Source organism: Ictidomys tridecemlineatus, chromosome 6 (genome assembly GCF_052094955.1).
Source record: "Ictidomys tridecemlineatus isolate mIctTri1 chromosome 6, mIctTri1.hap1, whole genome shotgun sequence".
NCBI classification, from domain to species: domain Eukaryota; kingdom Metazoa; phylum Chordata; class Mammalia; order Rodentia; family Sciuridae; genus Ictidomys; species Ictidomys tridecemlineatus.
The window spans coordinates 39,348,691-39,368,843 of NC_135482.1; the positions used below are offsets into that span (position 1 = coordinate 39,348,691).

Below are 20,153 nucleotides of genomic sequence, written 5' to 3' on the forward strand. Positions count from 1 at the left end.
TTTCCCATTAGAATGACTATTATCAAAAAGACAAATGTTGGCAAGGATGTAGAGAAAGGACTCTCATAAACTAGTGGTGGGATAGTAAAGTAATCATTATGAAAAACAGTAGAGGTTCTTCAAAAACAAACATCTACTTGTGTCAGCACCATTTATTAAAAAAGACTAACTGGAGCTGGGGTTGTGGCTCAGCGGTAGAGCACTTGCCTAGCACTGGTGAGGCCCTGGGTTCATTCCTTGGCATCACATAAACAACAACAACAAATAAAATAAAGGTTAAATTCTTAAGGAACAAAAAAAAGATTGTCCTTTCTCTTCCAAACTTTGAACCTTTATTGAAGATAAATTGGCCATATATGTAAAGTACCATTTCTGGACTCTCTCAACTATTGTCCTAGTCTGCTCATCCATTTGGTATCATAATATTGGCCTCTGACATTGTTTTGTAAAGTAGTCCATCCCAAATAGAATTTTTATATAATTAGTGTTTTTTTTCTTTAATATTTGGTAAAATTTATCAATGAAGCCATTTGGCCTAACCTAAGAAGGTTTTTAGCTATAGATTACTTTTCTTTAATAGCTATAGGGCTATTCAGGTAATTTCTTTATTATTTCCTTTCTTCTTATTCTTATTCTGGATTCTTAAGGTAAAAGCTGAAGTTCTAAACTTGACATCTTCTTTTTTTTCTAAGAGGCATTTTAGTAATGTAAGTTTCCTACTCAGTACTTCTTTAGTTGATATGGTTCCATTTTGAATTTCAAATAAATTTTTTTTTAAATTTCTTCAGTTTCACAAGTTTTTTAGACATGCATTTTAATTTCCAAATGTGCTGGAATTTCCCAAATATCTTTCATTGATTTCATTCCATTTGATTAGAAGACATACTTTTTATAGTTTGAATCCTTTTAAATTTATTGAGATTTATTTTTTGAGGCACATAATCCATCTTGGTAAATATTTTGTGAACACTTACAAAGCATGTATATTGTTATTGGGTGGAATATTCTATAAATGATAACTAGATCAGATTAGTAGATAGTGTTATCCAATTCTTTTATATCCTTATTATCCAATTCTTTTATATCCTTATTATTTCTTTACTTGTTCTATCAATTATTGATAGATGGATATTGAGATCTGTAATTGCAAATTTGTCTATTCTTGCAGTTCTATCAAGTTCTGCTCTATGAATTTGGGATTGCTATAACTTCATGATGAATTCTTTTATTATTATGAAATAATCTTCTTTATTCCTGATGATACATTTTGTGCCCTAAGATTTACTTTATCTGATAGTAAGATAATCACTTCAGCTTTCCATTCATTAGCATAGTATATATTCTTCATCCTTTTACTTGTAAGCAATTTATATCATTTAGGGTGTTTCTGGTGGGCACTGTATTGTTGTTTATTTTTTAATCTAATCTGATAATTTCTGCTTTCTGTATTATTTAGACCGTTCACATGTTACACAATTCCTAATCTGTAATCTATTTTCTTGCTTTTTGTATTCAATGTGTCCCATCTGCTCATTGTTTGTTTTTCATTTGAATTTATTATTATTATTATTATTTTTGGTCTCCATTTTAACTTCTTTGTTGGCTTATTAGCTGTAACTCTATTTTTTTAATATTTGGTTTTTAGTTGTAGTTGGACACAATACCTTTATTTTATTTATTTATATGTGGTGCTGAGGATTGAACCCAGGGCCTCGTTTGTGCTAGGTGAGCACTTTACTGCTGACCACAACCTGAGCCCCAGCTGTAACTCTTTAGTATTATTTTAGTGGCTGCTTTAGGGTTCATTGTATACATTTATCACAGTCTATTTTCAAGTGATATTATACAACATGTATAAGAACCTCACCTTTCATTTTTCCTGCCTGTCCTTTATGCTATTATTGTCAAACATTTTACTCCTGTGTATATTATAAACCCCACCATGCATTTTTTTAGTTTAGATAGATGATCATCTTTTAAAACTATTTTAATAAAAACGATTTTATCTTTTCCTATAGCTACCATTTCTGGTAAACATCTTACCTTTTGGTAGATGTAGATTTCCATTTAGTATCATTTTTCTTCTGTTTGATGGACTTTTAAAAACATTTTGTTGTACTGATTTGCCAGTAAAGAATTCTTCCAACTGCTGTATGTCTGAAAACATCTTTAGTTCACCTTTAGATCTGAAATATATTTTCACTGGATAAAGAATGCTAGGTTAAAGGGTTTTGTTTTGTTCTTTTTCTTTTCTGGTGCTGGGGTTTGGTTTGGTTTTTGTTCTTTTTCTTTTATGGTGCTTGGGATTGAACCCAGGGCACATATGGTAGGCAACTGCTCTACCATTGTGCTGCCTCCCCAGCCCAAAAGTTTTTCTTTTCAGCATTTTAAAGAACTTGCTCCACTGTCTGCTAGCTTGCATTATTTAACAAAGAATCTGCTGTCATCCTCTTCTGTATATAATGTGTCAATGCTTTAAAATTTATCTCTATGACTGACTTTAAACAATTTGATGATGTGTGACTTGGTGTACCTTGTGTTTCATGGTCTTGGGTTTGTTGAGCTTCTTGGATCTATAGGTTTAAAGTTTTCTTCAAATCTGGCAAATTTCCAGTTATTATTTCTTCACATATTCTCTTGCTATATCTTCAAGTTCACTTTTCTTTTTTCATTTTTCCCTTACTGTCTAATCTATCATCAGTCTCATACACTATTTTTCATCTTCAGTATTTTACCTCTAAATATTTGATTTAGACTTTTTTCTTTAATGTCTCCACATAATGTACTCAGTCTTTCCTCTGGCTTCAAGACAGTCATAGAACTCACCTTATACCTGTCCCTAAGGGGTCACTGTCTGATGTCCAGTGTCCTAAAAGCGATTGTTTATATATTTTGTCAAATGTTTTTATTCAATTCAGGATGGAGGGCAAATATGGTCCCTGTTTCTGACTTGGTCTAATTTTCTTCTTTATGGTTCTGTGATTTGATTTTCTAAAAGGAACATTTATTGGGCTTTTGTTATATTAAAAACAAAATGATAAGGTTTCTTTTGTTTCAATTTTAAAGTTGCTTTAACATGAAAGTAGGCATTTTATAAAATGTAAGTCTTGCTGTACTTTTCAGTGTATTAAATCAGTTTTATAATTAAAATAGGCATATTTTAAGCTTAGAAAAAACAAGCAAGGAAGAAATGACTACCTGGACAAATAGGAATAACTGCCAGAGTCTACATGGGAAGTTCTATCCTAACCCTTTAAGCACAAAATGGCTTCTATTATCCTCACTGTTCTGTAGCATTTCAACCACAAAATCTGTTGACCTTATTCTTTTGGTCACTTAGTAACTGAGCCTCCTGCTGCATAAGAAAGAAATAATAAAGTACAATAGAAAACAAAGATTCTCCTACTCATTGCCCTAGAGCTTTGGCATAAGAGCTGATCTCAATTATCTTGAAAGTGAATCTGAAAATATGCATGTTGGGTTGAACATGGTCAGGTTTTCCTTTGATACTCTCTGCCCCAACAGAGCATTAAAATGTCAGGCCTGTTCTAATTTGGGTTAAAGAACATCTTGCTCTACTTTTGTTGCAGTTCAGATAATTTTAGAATATATATGGATTCATTCTTACTTTATAGTCATCCACTAACTTTAAAAAAATGAGTACATTGAAAGAAATTGGGGTTTGAGTCAAGGCTTATAAAATTCCTTTGTCTTAGTTTTTGATTTATAGGGTAACTTCATTTCAATTATAGGTTCAAAGCCATTTCTTCAAAGGACTAAATTTATCCTGAATTATAGCTGTATAATAACACTACCAATTCTCATTTATTTAGATGAAGAACTAGTGGATGTTTCTGCATCTGTCTTACCAGAATTAAAAAGAGAAACATATGGCAAGATTGAAGTATGTGCAAAACAGAGGCTGGCTCGTTATGGTTCCTTTAACACAGTTCAGACTTCTGAGAGGATACAGAGGAAAGTGAGCTCAGAACCCAGCAGCCCGTGTAGAGAACAAGGTATCTGCCCTACATGACCCATGGAATCCATCGGTTGCCATGTAATTGTAGCCCTCCCCACATGCTAGCATTCTAAAATGATCTGACTCTAGATCTTGCCTGTTTTTTTAGAAGTCTGCTTTTCATTTGCCTGAGGTACAGTAATTATTGGCAGCAAAGGAGATGCTGACTTCACAGTATATGGACATTTCCCCATGCCTGAAATAGATCTGGTCAGCCTTGATCAATTGGTTTGCCATAGTAGACCTATTCGATATATCTCAGAAATTCAAAATAGCACTGATTTGGTTTGATTTCCTTACTAATTATTAGTGAGATTTGAATTCACCATTAACAGCTTCTGGAAACTTCCTTCTGAATCAAAACCAGAACATATTTTGAGAAAGTCTTATAATTCTTGAACTATGAGTAATAAATTCTGTTTTATGTAGTTAGTATGCATAAATCCCTTATTGTAAAATCTTCATTTTCCTTTTCAGGATCAGGTGGCTATTCCTTAGAAATTGGAAGTCTAGCAGCTGTCTACAGACAGAAAATAGAAGACAATTCACAGTAAGTACTCTTTAAAAACTCAGAGTGCATTCTTTCTATTTTGTACTATTAATTTTTGACAAAATTGAAATGCTACTCATCAAAAGATAAAATTTAAGTCATCATTTTTATTAGAATTGCTGTGCCCTGGGGCTGGGATTGTAGTGGGCTCAGCAGTAGAGAGCTCGCCTAGCACATACAAGGCCCTGGGTTTGATCCTTGACACCAAATAAAAGTCAACAAATAAAATAAAGGTATTGTGACCAACTACAACTAAAAAATGGTTTAAAAAAAAAAGAATTGCTGTACCCAACACTTCAAAACATAGCATCTGGGACATGAAAGTGTGAAAAATTCATCCCCTAAGCTATGATAGGATGTAGGGAATAAAATTAAAAGATAATATACTGGGGGAAAAAACATAAAACAAAAAAACAAGTCACTATACTAACATGACACTGGGAAATGATGCATCTTCATCCCGTAAATCACTTTGTGATCACCATAGCTAACTTTGTCTACTAATTCCCAGGTCTTATCTGAGCCAAGGTTAGGAAGCAGAGGGACAAAATCTGATTAGTTTCACTGTCATGATTTGTCCAAATAGAATAGTAAAAGGAAACACCATTCATAAGAAGAACTTGGGTATAGGTCAGGTTGGCAAGAAGCATTGAACTCCAGGTGGAAGAGTTTGGATTCACTAGATAGTAAAGAACTATTGCAGGTTTAGTAAAGAAGAACCTTATGGCTGCTTTGAGTAGGTGGGATTGGAAGGAGATCGGATCACAGAACAAGCCTTTGTGTTGGTTCTGGTCTGCTGTGGTGCAGATCTAAGCCAGGTCAGCTAGAGATTGAAAGGAAGGGAAATCAGTGTAAGACAGAGTCAGCAAGACTTCCTCAAAAGACAGAGATGACAGAAAGAACATCTGGGGGCAGGTGGTGGTGATGCTGGTAGAGATGGGATTAAAGCAATTGGCTGGGATTGGTTGGTGGTTGATACCCTCCATGTGGGCTAGTTGAGTTTCTCAACTGAGTAATATGGATTCCTCACTTAGGGAGGCCATGGCTAAAGAGATGTTCTCATCTCTGTAGCCCTGAGTGCTCCATTTTGTTCCCAGCAATAAAATGGATGATAAGAAGGTGGACAAAGTGGGTCTTAGCAATTCCATCAGAAGGGCTGGAGAAAAACCCCTATCTTTTGTTTACCATTTCTTGAATAATTTCCCTCATCCCTTTCTAAAAATGTATTAACAATGCAAATATGCTTTTGAATATTTGGAGTTTTTTATGTTAGAGACAGAAGCATCACTTATAAGCTCATAAATTAATGGATCTTAACTTTGGACATATACTGTCTTGAATTCTGTAGTAATACTGAGAAGAGTGAAATGAGAATGACAAAGTAATCATTTATTAAATAATCTTATTTCCTTACTCACTACCCACTTCATTTGTTTCACACTGAATTTGAGACAAATTCTTTAAGTCAAACTCTGCCCAAGATTTCTTCAAGTGACTGAGAACACAAACTTTTTGCCATCAAACATTGTATAATGCACATCTTCACCACTTTAGAGCTAAGTTGCCTTAGGCAGGTTGATTAAACCTCTGAGTTTCAGTTTTCCTCACTATTAAAACGGGTGGGGGGTTGGGGGAGAATTATTATAGTAGCTACTACTGTAATAATTGTATAAAATGTTCGATACTGTGCCAATCATGAAAGTAGCATCTGAGAGTCCCTATCAGCTCTTCCCACATCAGCACCCCCTCTCCAACCCTAACCATCCATGCAGAGTGTGCTGCTCTTCTGCCTTGGGAAAAGCTAACGTAAGCTCAGGGAGTATATTTGAACACCACCCTGAGCAGTACCTCACTCCTGATTTGTAGGGCTCTCTTAAGTGAAGAGTCAAGAGCTGGTAGAATGTGGTAGTTGATGGTACTCATTATATTTTTCTTTTTATTACAGGGCAAAAGCCTTTGCCAGTAAGAGAGTGGTGCCTCCAGCAAGCAGCTTGGACCCTGTCCTTCCTGTTGACTCAGACTATTGTGTTAATCCTTTAGCCCACCAAGTATTTTCTGTTGCTCAAACAGACTTGCAGGCTTTCTCCATGCAGAATGGTCTCAATGGAAAAGTTGGTGTCCCGCTTACTTCCCCAGCCTCTGACATGGAGAGCTTGAAGCCTGCTCTAATTGCCGGGCAGCCCCTGGTATATGTGCCCTCCACCTCACTGTTCATGCTGTATGGGAGCTTGCAGGAGGGACTGTCCCCTGATTCTGTATCAGAAATAGACAGCAGAAGCTCAGAAGTCCCTGCTGCATCAGAGCCTTCATTCACACCCTCAGCTCAGAAGCGCCTCTGTGTAGAGAGGAAGCTGCAAGAGGATGAGCCCGCTGCTAAAAGACAAAGTCAGGAATTTGAAGATAGCCCCTTATCCCTTGTCATGCCCAAGGTAAAGGAATATGGGTGGATGTGTCTGGTGATTTCCCATTATCCCTGAGCTTCTTAATGTAGGCACACAGATACTAATAGCCAATAGAATCTGGAATATAAGGATATTTCATGTGTCACTTATATCAATAATTAAACTCTGAACTGGCTCCCCAAAAAATCTTGCCACAAAATAGTACAGTAAGAAAGAAGAAAACAACCTATCCATTAACTTACCCATAGTGCAATCACTGCTAACCTGTTTGCATATTTCTTCCCAGTCTTTTTATATGTGATTAACAAAAAAAAAAAAAAAAAATCAAGCTGGAATCCCTGCAATAATCAGCTCAGTCCAGGATGCAGCTGAGTTCAGAGTCAGGAACATGGGTACTAGCTGATTGGCTGTGGTGCCCTTACTTGGTTGGTTCTCTTTACTGCCCTGTGAGTCCATTTGCATAGCTACAAAATGAATAAAAAACAAAAATATGAGCTTTCCACATTCCCCACTTAGTAGCCATGCAGAGGTTAATGAAATGTGCCCAGTAAAATATGAAGCAGAAGGACTGTCCTTAGAACAGTTTTCAGGAGTCAGCTGGGCACACTGCATGGAAGTCATTCCATTAATTATGAACCTTTCTTTTCTACTCTTGCCAGGATGAATTTTCCTAATTTTGTTTATAGCTTGGGGTTGCAGATCCAAAGTGAAAGACTGACAAACACATCTTAGACCATTGATGTGGCTTTGAGCCAGCCCACAGTTCTTAGAAGGCCACATGAGACTGCAGCATCAACATCCTTTTTGTGTTAACAGCTCAGAAAATTATTTCATAATCTAAACATCAGGGCCAGATTTCCATTACTAAAATCTTTATCATTTCTAACTGAGGAGTCATAAGTCTAGATAGACATGGCATTACATCCATCTTCACGCTTTTCCTATAAATAGGATGAAAAGAACATACACAGTCATTGAGGCACACAGCTGTGTTGTACTTTTTTTGTTTTTGTATTAGGTATTTTGACAAACCTATTATAAGACAGTACTGGAATTTTGACTTGCTTTTCTGCTTCCTGGTTTGGTTATGCTTAGAAATCCTCAGGTTCCACAGACCTTGCGTCTCCCAAGTCAACGGGAAACAGGGGATCCATGCCCCTGGAAGATGCTCATGTGAATAGTCAACTCCCTGTTGCAGAAGAGGTTTCAGGAAAGGCTGCAGCAAACTGCTTCACTTCTGCTGAGTGTGGAAATTCTTCAAAAAATATAGATACTGAAAAGCCTTCAAAAGAAAATGAAAGTACCAAAGAGCCCTCTTTGCTGCAGTGTCTTTATGTGCAGTCTCCAGCTGGTAAGAGATATCATCATGTCTTAAGAGTCCCTGTGGGATTTGAATCATAAATTGAATTTTTAAATTTTTGTCTGTGTCATCTGACCAAAGAAAGAAGTTCATTGACTTGGCTGCTACATATTGCCATTTTACTTTCAGCCTCCTTGTTTTCTTCATGTATAAAATGAAGGATGAGGCTGCTCTGCTTCACCAACAGCAGGACAACAGGAAAACAGTTAAGGCAAATGATTTTTTAAAAAATTCATTAGAATTTTTTTGTTTAAAAATCATAACAAATTTAAAAGATTTTATTTTCAGAATTTGTTCATTGGTTAAGAGTAATAGTGTGAACCTATTGGCCATTGTGTGCAGCTAGGTTCTATTTCTTGAGTATCCAGAAGTCCTGAATACTTCGTGATCTGGAGGGCTTGACATTTAAAACCACTTATAATCTGAGAGAACTTAAGTATTCAGCCATCATTATCTGTAAAACACCAGTAATAATAGCACCTGTTTCATAAGAGTACTGTGAAAATTGAATTAGATTTAATAATAAGTCTAAAGGATCTAAAATAATAGTGCCTGGTACTTAGAAAGACTTAGTCAAATGCTGTTACTGTTTTGAATTAAAGCTGAATTACAATAGGAACTTAATTTTTAAGATATGTTCTTTGTACGATAAAGCTAGTCTCTACATGCACAGAAGTATATGCAGAGACTTGACTCTCTCGGTTTCTTGGTGGCTTAAACCTGACCTTCCAGAATAGATTAGGTAGGCATTAGTCCATTACCCACTTGTTGTTTCTTGAGCTCTGAGTGCTTACTTTAAGCACAGTCATCAGTGTTGGTGACACTTTGATTAGCAGAAACAGACTCAGCCAATGCTGAATGAAAATTATATCCCAGCATAGGAATTTTGTACTTTTTCTCAGCCATAGACCATTGTATAGCCTGGAGAGATCTGTGGATTCTCTTCAAAATGTTTACAAATGCAGAGAATTGAATATATAGAATTACAAAGAACCAATTATATTAAAATAAAGAAGAAAAATAATTTTTGAAATTATTTGTAGCAATAAAAAGAACTGGTAGCAAGTCTAAAATTGCCATTTTTTTCAAAGTTGTGATGAGTTAAAATCATCACAATAACTATAAAGAAATATGAACATCTTTGTAAATACTGTTGTAATTTATTGCCTGTGATCATCGAGGGAAAGATAAATTTTCAGTTAGAAATTCATAAAAATAAAGATATGCTTTTTCCCATCCAAGTTTCACTTTCCCCCTTGAGTCAGTGGTACTCACACGTTAAGAACCTTCCACAGGCATGAACTGCATTGTCATGCAAGTAATGTGGGGGTACAGTCTTGGCCACCAGTGTGAAGGAGCCATGTGGGCTAGAAAAGCAAAGAGAAGGCATTTGACCATTTGATGATTTATCAGGGACTTCCATTTGAAAGGGCCATGAAGAATGTCAGCAGGAGTGGAACCTTTATGTCATGTTGATCTTTGTTATTCTTGTTTCAGGAATCAATGGTTTCAATGTGCTCTTATCTGGCAGTCAAACTCCTCATGCTATGGGACCATCCTCAGGTCAGCTGCCATCCTTCAGCGTTCCTTGTATGGTCTTACCATCTCCGACTGTGGGCCCTTTTTCTGTTCTGTATTCTCCCACGATGCCCAGCCCGATTTCTTCTGTTCCTGGCACTCTCCCAAATACGGGACCTGTGAATTTCAGCTTGCCTGGCCTTGGATCTACAGCACATCTTCTTCTCAGCCCTGCAGCCATGGTCAATCCAAAGTCCTCTACACTTACTTCTGCAGACCCTCAGCTTCAGAGTCAGCCCTCTCTGAACCTGAGTCCAGTGATATCAAGGTCACACCACCTCATCCAACCTGACTCTCCTGTGTACATGGGTCATCCAGTCTCAGCAGTACAACAGGTGAGGCCTGATGCTTCTGTCACTGTGGTGGGGTGTCTACATTTAGTTAGCTTTCACTTTAGCCACATGGCTACAGGACAGAGGTGTTACTGGCTTCCACTGTGAACCCAGTTATCTGCTTATTATATAATGAGATATAAGGTAGGAGATCCTATATTTTCGAGACAAAAGTAATTTTTTCAGTTGTCATTCTGAATCCTAGAATTAGAAGGAACCTATTTAGGCATAGTTAGGGGAGATTTTTGAGGCATGCCACATACTTAGATGATTTCAGTGATCTCCAGGCTTTTATTTCATTAGGTCATTTAAGAAGACCATCTTAAATTTTAATCGTTCAGGTATAGAAACAATCCAGGGAAACAGACTTGATTCTAACTCTTGTCATTTCTTGAGCTCCAAGTGCTTACTCTAAGTGTAGTCATCAGTGTTGGTGGCACTTTGATGAGCAGAAACAGACCCAGCCAATGCTGAATGAATGATTCTTAACATCAATCATTTCTTCAAGAATGTGATATCTAGATATCTACTTATGTACATATAAATACTCAAAATGTACATGTATAATTCATACAAGTTCATCAGAACTGTATTTGTCCTTCAAATGCCATTTGTAGTTGTCATTAAACATCTCTTTGGAGTGATTACTTACTCTCCTAGAAAAAATAATGTTGTTTTGTTTTGTTTTGGTTTTGGGGGAGGGTACCAGGGATTGAACTCAGGGGCACTTGACCACTGAGCCACATCCTCAGCCCTATTTTGTATTTTGTATTTTATTTAGAGAAAGAGGCTCACTGAGTTGTTCAGTGCCTCGCCTTTGCTGAGGTTGGTTGGCTTTGAACTTGCCATCCTCCTACCTTAGCCTCTCAAGCCACTAGAATTACAGGCGTGTGCCACTACACCTGGCATAAAAATAATATTTGACCAAAATTATTTTAGACAAGTTATTTAAAGGCTCGGAAGCTTGCCTAGGTATTGAAATAATCATGTTGGTTTTTAAATAAGATGATTATAGCATGACTTAAACTTTTTTCCCCCAATGCTGGGGATTGAACCTTGGACCTCACGTATGCCGAGGAAGCATCTACTACTGAGCTATGTTCCCAGCCCAACAGGCCTTTTTGATCACCAGTTACAAGCTGGGCACTGATCAAGTCAGTGAAGATATAACAATAAACAAGCTTTTCTTCTTTGCCTTTTAGGGTACATTAAGGGGACAAATATTTAACATTTCACATGAATAATAATAAGTGTTAGCAAGTACATGAATACCATACATGTACACTTATTATCTACTTCAGTGTTCTTTACAAAGGTCATCTCAGTTAATTCTTACGAATCTCTGAAGTTGGTGGTTTTATCAACCTACTGCACTGAACTGAGAGACAGATGCCCAAAGTCACCCACCTAGGAATGGGAGACTAGACCCTGGCTCTAGACCTTGACCACACTTGGAACCTTTTGGTAGGCCGCCTTTCTGCACTCAAAGTAAACATCAGCCTAATGTCCAGTTGTGGCCAGGATTGTGAAAAACACAAGTTGGAAGCATGTGATAGGAAAGCACAGGAGGGGATACCTGCACAGGGCCATGACACAGGTCAGGAAAGGGCTCCCAGCCTAGAGACTGTTAGATTGATTTCATTTCTGATTTTGCTCTTTTTATTCAGTCACCTGCTCCAGTGACCCCCAAGAGTACCCTACGCACACATCGTGAAACATTTTTCAAGACACCTGGCAGCCTTGGAGACCCTGTCCTCAGGAGAAGAGAAAGAAATCAGTCACGAAACACCAGCTCAGCCCAGAGGAGACTAGAAATCCCGAGTGGTGGGCCCGACTAACCTGACACCTTGGAAGTGGGTGGGATCCAACCCCTTGAATCTCTGTGTCACAGGAGATGTCCTAAGTGGAACACGAACCATCCCACCCTCAATTCGTGTCCTTGGTCCTCTCACCCACTGGTTCTGCTAACTTCCCAACATCATGGGGCATCTATTAATTATTAACTGTGCATTCAGTACCAGCTGGAGTTCAGGCTCTGAGTGGTGTCACAGTGAAAGCACTGATAGACTGGCGTGGTTGTGATTCAAATCCTCTGATTGCTGCAGTCAGATCTATTAGGCTACTGGAGCCTTGCGGCTTTCTGAAGGAGGGCTGTCCAGCACTTAACCAGGGTGAGCATTCTTTACATGAGTAAATCTGTGGTGAGAGAACTTTGCAGTTTATAAAAACCTACTGCTTCCTTAAGCTTCATCAGGAAGCTGCCTTCAGTTATGAATCCTATGGTATTATTTATTTTGTTCCTGAAATGGGATTTAGTGCAAAAAGTTTACAACTACAGCTTAACACATTTATTTCAGGGTATGACGACTTGAATGTTTATACTTTTTTCTATAATTTGCCCTGCACTTACTCTACGACCTAGTAATAATGTGGATAAATGTACATACGTGATAAATGTCAAGACCAAAATAACTGTGAATGACACACCTGGCTATAAATGAACTGTGCTAACCCTATCTGTGGGCATGAGAACTAAGGGGAACTAGAAGCCCAATGGCTTCTCAGATAACTGCAAACAATGAGATTTTATTGTTCATTTCAAAAACTCTCCTGTGCTCAGCTTCCTTCAGTACATGCCCTGCATTTTTATTTAAATGTTAACTGTAGAGTATCAGGTATGGATTCCTTCTAACAATTGCTATTTGTAAAATGAATCAGGATGGTAGAAAGTAATTATGTGGAAAATTGGGACCCAGGTGAAACCTTTTGGTCAAATTATGAATAATAATGGTGTAGAAACTGTTATAAAGCAATAGGTGATTCTTCTGTTTGGAAGGGTAAGAGAGAAAATGGACACATTATGTTCCATTTCCAAGAATATTCAAACCATAGTCATAATGTACTTGCAGGGGTTTATTGTTCCAGCACAAACACAGTACTGTAAACTGCTACCCAATATCCCTTTATAAACCATATTACTATAGGGGTTCATTAAGAAACCAAACTAGTTCTTCATGTTTGTATTGATATTTACCTCACTCTGGTCTCTTCAGAGTAAAAGACTTCCTTCCTTTTTTCTCTGCTTTTCCTTCTTTTCTTCCTTTCTTTTCTCTGAGTTTCTGTCTTAGATTTAGAATCTTTATATAGGGCTAATTTTTATTTTTAGACCCAATAAAATATTGTATAAAAGAATAAAAATATTAATTTAAGAGACTCTGGGAGTCTGAGTAAAGTAGCTTTATATTAACTACAGAATACTATTAGCCTTATTACCGCCCCCAAGATTTTTAAAAACTTGAGGTAGGTAGCCAGATTAAATAAATTTGCTACTTATATCAAATTCTATGAACACTAAACTTCAAGTTTACAAGAGGATTTTTTTCCCTTTTTTTGCAGTTTTCTCTAGATTTAGATTTAAAACGTGGTTCTGATCATCAATTGCATGGTAATGTTTGCCCTGAACTAGTACTGATGGGTTCCTTATCAAGATAAATAAAAATTATGCATTTTTCAGGTAGGCTACAGGATATGCAGCATATGAGTCTTTGTGGGATACTGCATTTAAATCTATCATGCTCAAAACTTTGACAGAATATTTTCACTAAGATTCTATGTTTAGATTAAAAACATAGACCTGTTTTTTTCCTCACCAAGCTCTCTACTTAACTTTTTTGTCATATTATTCATTAACCTCAGAGAATTCATGGTTCTTGAGAGGTGTTAAGAAAATATCCATAAATGAGAATGTTACAACTTTGGGACCACATTTAGCAGCACAAAACCAAGAAAAATTACTTCTGTATTCAGTACCCACTTAATGTGCTTTATGATATGTACACTCAAATAATCAGTGGTGTTTTCTGTTAGGAAAATGAATCTTTCTTACAGAGCAACTGATGATAGAGAAGCTGCTGAGCTAGACTTGGTTGGATATTCTGGGTAGTGAAGAAGCAATGGCAATCTTGAGTCTATCAGTGTATAATTCAGTAAAAGAAAAAAATAATCGTTGGTGATCCTGCTAAGCAAATGCAGCCTTGAGTCAGCACTGAGGGTGTGTGCCCTACACTGTCCAGGGTTTGTGAAACCCTTTCATTCTGGTACAAGAGTTGGGGGTATAACTTATACTTGAATCTACCTACCAAGTTTACATTACTCAATTACTTTTTGTAAGGTGCTATTTCTGTATTTAAATAACTTTTTTTAATGTAAAGCTGCTTTCTGCTTGTCTTATTGCACTGCTAGATTTGTGTAGTTATTAATTTTATTGCTGCTTATACTGCTTTTGTTTTCATATTATTTAGCTCTGCTCTTTCTCCTAATGGCTATATTATCTATAGCTATCTACTTGTAACTGTACTACATGTAAACCAATTTTTTTTCTTTTAGAAAAATATCAAGCTTTATAATATAGCAATAAAAATCAATGCATTTAGTAATCAGTGTTGGTTGTATTTCCTGATTGGCTTTCTTTGCATACCCTTTCAGTAAAACCATTCACAGCTACAACATATCCAACCAGGCCCTCATAAAATCTGTATTTGCCATGTCTGCCACAACATGTGCACCCAATAAAAAATTGGGGGGAAGACTGTTGACTAGATGGATGAGTCACTATTAAATATTTTTCTTTAAAATGCTTTTTCATTGCGTGGTTCCAAGTTACATAATAACTATGCAATAAATTACTGTCTTATAGCTTGTCTTTTTTTAAATTGGGGAATTTGTTTTGTTTCTTTAATTCTGAAGAATGGGCTCCATGATGCTTATAAAAACATAAAATGAATTCAATAATTTATAATAATAATTTATAAAATGAATTTAATCATGCCAACCTTGCTTTTAAATTTTCAGCAGCATCCCATTCCATACTCTTAACTCTGGGCCGGCTTTCCAGTCCCTTCACAGTCAGGATCCAATGTGCATTGCTAGCTGTGCCAGTTACTGTCCCCTGAACCCCTAAGTTCTCTTTACCACAGAATTGGAAGCCTGGCAACTACATTCCCCAGATTCCCTTGTTACCAGCTTCTAGGTGAGATTTTTTCAGGAAGATATGCTCATGTGAAATTGGTAGTAAAGGACACTGAGGCTCTTCCTCCTACAGTAGAAGCAGTTCATCCAGCTCAGTTATATCAGCAGTAGTTCCATACTGTCCCCAACTATTGGGAGGAAACGGCACCCCCCCCCAACCACTAGGCAATAGCAATGGTGATATCATTCAGCAATCGCTTGACTTCCACTTACTTTCCTTAAGACACAGTGTAAGCACCAATTCCCTGTATTAAAATCTTCCTGTGCATGGTGCAGTGTGTACACCTGTGATTCCAGCTACTCAAAACACTGAGGCAGAAGGATCACAACTTTTAAGGCAACCTCAGCAACTTAGGGAGACCCTGTCTCAAAAAATAAAAAGGCTGGAAAGGTAGCTCAGTGGCAGAGCACTCCTGGGTTCAATTCCCAGTACCACAAAAACAACAGAACAAACATTCCTGCTGTAAATATAGTGTTTTCTGTCACTCCAGTCTCCATGCACATGTTCATATCTTTTGTGCATCCACACATTTACATGAGCCATTTCTCTTCCTAAAATGCCCTCCTCCCCATTTCTCTAGCATGGGCTGTCTCCCATGCATCTTTCAAAACCTTCTCATGTCCCTCCACAGGACACTGTGAGATCCTCCACGTCAGGAATTAAGTTTTTCTCACCTATAGCCTAGCATTGTGCTCCAGGACGGTCAACCAAGCTGAAGGCACACAGTAGTGCATCTAAGATACTGGAGCAGCTGTGGTTTCACACACAATGGCAACATGAGAAAACTAAAATAAACAGCTATGTCTCACTGGAATCTAACATTTCTTGCATAGCCCTATCTCACTAGTCATGTTAATCATTTATTCACTCAATAAACATTTACTGTTCCTAACAGGTAGTCTTGGGGAGGTATTATACACATTTCTCTCTAATAATAGTAGAGAATTATGGAAATTCAGTGCACAAAGAAACCTTAAAACTATTTATCCTCAGTCCATTTTACAGAGGAGGAAAGAAAAACAGAGAGGTAAATTACTTGATTACAGGTAATTCAATCACAACGCTGAGACCAGAATACAAACCCCAAATACTGTAGTCCAGCATGCCCATTCCTATGTTTTGCTACTTCCCAGGAGAAGGCAAATGGTTTCAACAAAATGTTGAAAGATCAGTCCATACAAATCTACCCCACAGGTCAACCACACAATTTTCTGGTTGTATGGATTTATAGACCTCAAGTCTGGGTGTGTAGTTCTCCCTTTAGATAGGAGGAATGTAAGAGTAAAAACATGACCCTGCAAGTCTGAAGCATGCAGAGCAGTCTTCACATCTGCATTGAATTTAGGGAGATGCATGTGAGACTTCCAGGTATAAGAAATGGGGGAGGAAGGAAGGCACTTTAGACCAAGGGAATGACTGGTGTAAAGCAAGGAAACAATTGCAACTGTTCTGTGACCTTCAATCATTTTTTTATCAAACTTGCTTATGCTCTTATCAAGAGTATAAGAATTCTCATACTCTTGGCTCTTAATATTTAGGGAAATAAAAAATGAGTAACACTCATTTACTTAGTATATTGTTTAAAATATTGGAAACACTGAACATTAAAATGTTCCCTTTCTTTGTAAAACACTTATCAAGAATAGTTTGAAAAGCACTTACTTTCTCATCATATAACTTACAAGTACTGAACATCATTTCTGTCTTGGTGAACTGTCACACTCCCTTCCAAGTTTGGAGCAGCTTCTGACATTTTATTCTTGAATTTTAGTTCTTCAAACTGTCCCCAGAGCCTATCTGGTGTGAAGTCTCTAGATAGAGACTTATCTAGAAGTTTACTTCCTCTGGAGCATCTTCATCCTTCTTACTTTTCTCACTTGGGTTTAGTTCCTCCACCTGAATACATAGAGTCACCATCAGATGATGGCAATCAGCGTCCCCACTATCATCCCCACTATTTATGTTTCCTTCCAATTTCATTTCCAGCATTATCACTTTCTGCTTCTTTGCTTCACACTTTCATCTTTGTTGGCCAATTCTCCCTTTGGATTATTCATTTCATTAAAATGAACATGTGTTTTCATCACTGGGAAACAAAGGGGCAACATGAGTCCATGTTCTGTCTGCATGAACAGACTCTGGGCAAAGAAGTAAAGTGATTGGACATGGATCATGATGAACATCTGTTATTTATGTAGTGATTTGTGGACTGAAGCAGCAAAATTTGTACTTTATGCAATTTGAGTTAATATAGCATGGCACAGAAACTGAAATCTGAACCTTGCTATTGAAGAACTGGTGCTGCTTAACTAAACCATGCTAACTGACATGGGCATATCAGAACCAGGTGGAGCAAGGGTGGCCTTCAAGTCATCATTCTACCTTGTGGCAGAAATTAATCTCAGTCTGTTCAGAGTATCAGGGAGTTAAGTTTCTGCTCTCCACACATACACTCCCTGACACTCTAGAAGTGACTGGAGTACTTTTAGTGGCCAATATTTTAAAACATAATTCAAACAAACTTAAACAATGAGAGGCCTTCTTGTATTACATCACTAAAGCACAGAGGTAGACTTCTAGCTCATTTTTGCTCTGATTCCTTTGATTCTCCTTACTCCTTATGTCAGAGTTTTATCCATAAGCTGGAACAATTACATTTTCATACAAGCCAAGTTCAAAAGAAGAGAAAAAACAAATCTTTGGAAATTCAGAGAAGCAAGAACTTTCTCCCAGTTCCCCAGAAAACTCCAAGTTCTTATGGCCTAAATTGGTTTGCATATTTGCTGTGGCTCAAATATGGGTGGTGTCTCCCAAAGGCCCACACGTTAAGCTTGGACCCCAGGACAGCAGAGCCACAGTCTGGCTGGGCACAAATAACTGAGCCGCCACGAAGCACTTGTAGGTTCAAAACAGCAACTCTTCATTGCCGAACTCCACCAGCACTCCACGCACACTCCCCGGGAACTCTCCCGAACGCCACCCATGCGGCCCTTTCAGGCACACCACACCAACTGGAACTCCCTTCACCAGAACTTCACCAACCAACGAGAACTCCCCAGGAATTCCCTTGAGAACTCCAAATTAGTGGGCGCCCATGGCAGACAGCACGGGTCTATATACAATTGAATCAATCCAGCATCATCTTAATGGCTCGCCTCTCAACCATTACTTCTGGCAAAATGCCAGGATCCATTCCGACTCAGGCTGTGGCTCTCAACATCTCCCCCCTTCTGTTTAATTAAATAGCAAGCAATGTGGCTTAGGGACTGTGCCTATCTTAGATTGTCCAATACTACATATGGTCCTTACCCATCATTGGATGAGATGACCTCAAGGCGTCAGCCTCCTGTCTTAGGTTGGTACCATTGCAATTGGATCTTACCCGTCATTGACTACCGGTCCAGCATATAGCCATACTTGTGGATAGGCCTTTGCACCAGTGGGGGAGTGAGGTTCTTTGCCTCACCTCTGTTGGCCCCCAAATTTGGCCTTTGCACCAGTGGGGGGTGAGGTTCTTTGCCTCACCTCTGTTGGCCCCCAAATTTGGCCTTGGTGCCACTGGGGGGGTGAGGTTCTTTGCCTCACCTCTGTTGGCCCCCAAATTTTAGACCATCACAAGCAGAAGGAAGGAGGATGCAAAATGCCACGACACCAAGCCAAATGACGGTTCCTTTTGGAAAAATTATACCACCAATGACATCATCAGCAAAGATGCCCCAGCACTACCACAATTCGCTGCACCAACAGATAGTTCACAATGTATACAAGTGATACACAGTCCAGGCAAGTTCTGCAAGCAGTTCAAAGCAGAGGAATCTATCAATATGTCCATTTCCTCCCAAAGTAAATTGACTCCTTGACTGAGGATCACTTGTTGAGTTATTATTATTCATTGATGCATCAGTTTATACAGTTTGTTGTAATAGCTATCATAGAAGCTGTAGTTTGGTTTTATCTTTGTCTTCACTAGCACTGGGATGAAGATAGAAATTCTGGCAATGATGGCTAAAAAAAATTATGTAACATTCCAGCAGGCACTAAGAAAACAATTTTCTGAACAATTTACATTATCCTGAACAGAATTATTAAATATAATGAAAATGAAAGATGAAAGTAAACAAACAGATCTGTTAACCTCCTGTTTTGTTCACATATTAAAACAATCCTCAACAGCTGTTTACCCAATTTAAATAAAACCATTTAAATCATGTGAATAATAAAAATATTTGGATCCATTTTTTCATGAGCATTCCTCATATATGATACATGGACATACACACATACAGACATACAACACAAAACACAAGTGTGCACACATAACATACAACACATGAGACAATAGTAAAGGCCTTGTAGCTTTACACAGGTGAAATCTCCATTGCAATGTTTAAAAACTCCACAGTGAAAAAATAGAACTGATCAGAAAAACATTAACCTAGGTCTGTATGAGCTCAAAAAATAAAATAGAACTTCATGATGTGGGAAAAGGCAATAATAAAATAGATATTTAAAAAAAGACATCCTGGTTACCACCTGGGTTTGACTCTTCTTTGGATATCCCATCCTTTTTCCTGTAACTTGCATATGGGTCTGAAGGTATTCCCACAAGCAAGCCCCAAGGTTTTTTACATTTGAAATAGGCTCTAATGGTGTTCATTATTCATTAGTCTCCAGGTGTGGGAGAACCACTGTTGCAGATGTAAGGATATCAGCTGTTATGGATTTGAGCCAAGTCATCTTCTTTTTGTTCTGTAGAAATCGCTTTAGTTGGTCTCTCTGAAATCCAAATCAGCTGCTGTTCTCCCTGTGGAAACACACAAACAGACCCCCGACTCCAATCACTGGGTCAGGACCTTTCCATTGTCCTGTTAGAATATCCTTCCA

At 37.8% G+C, this 20,153-nt stretch overlaps 1 protein-coding gene and 1 long non-coding RNA gene across 2 annotated transcripts in view; one reads left to right on the plus strand and one right to left on the minus strand.

The window, feature by feature from the left end:
* Window positions 1-14,659, plus strand: part of E2f7 (E2F transcription factor 7) — a 41,964-nt gene extending 27,305 nt beyond the window's left edge. The window contains exons 8-13 of the mRNA XM_005330440.3: window positions 3,834-4,016; window positions 4,496-4,568; window positions 6,514-6,997; window positions 8,066-8,321; window positions 9,828-10,243; window positions 11,908-14,659. Coding sequence (XP_005330497.2) covers window positions 3,834-4,016; window positions 4,496-4,568; window positions 6,514-6,997; window positions 8,066-8,321; window positions 9,828-10,243; window positions 11,908-12,078 — 1,583 coding nt within the window. The 3' untranslated portion in view covers window positions 12,079-14,659. The remainder of the gene's footprint in view (window positions 1-3,833; window positions 4,017-4,495; window positions 4,569-6,513; window positions 6,998-8,065; window positions 8,322-9,827; window positions 10,244-11,907) is intronic.
* The window catches only part of LOC144378598 (uncharacterized), a 154,117-nt gene that overhangs the window by 10,735 nt on the left and 123,229 nt on the right, over window positions 1-20,153 (minus strand). The gene's annotated exons all lie outside the window — the stretch shown is intronic.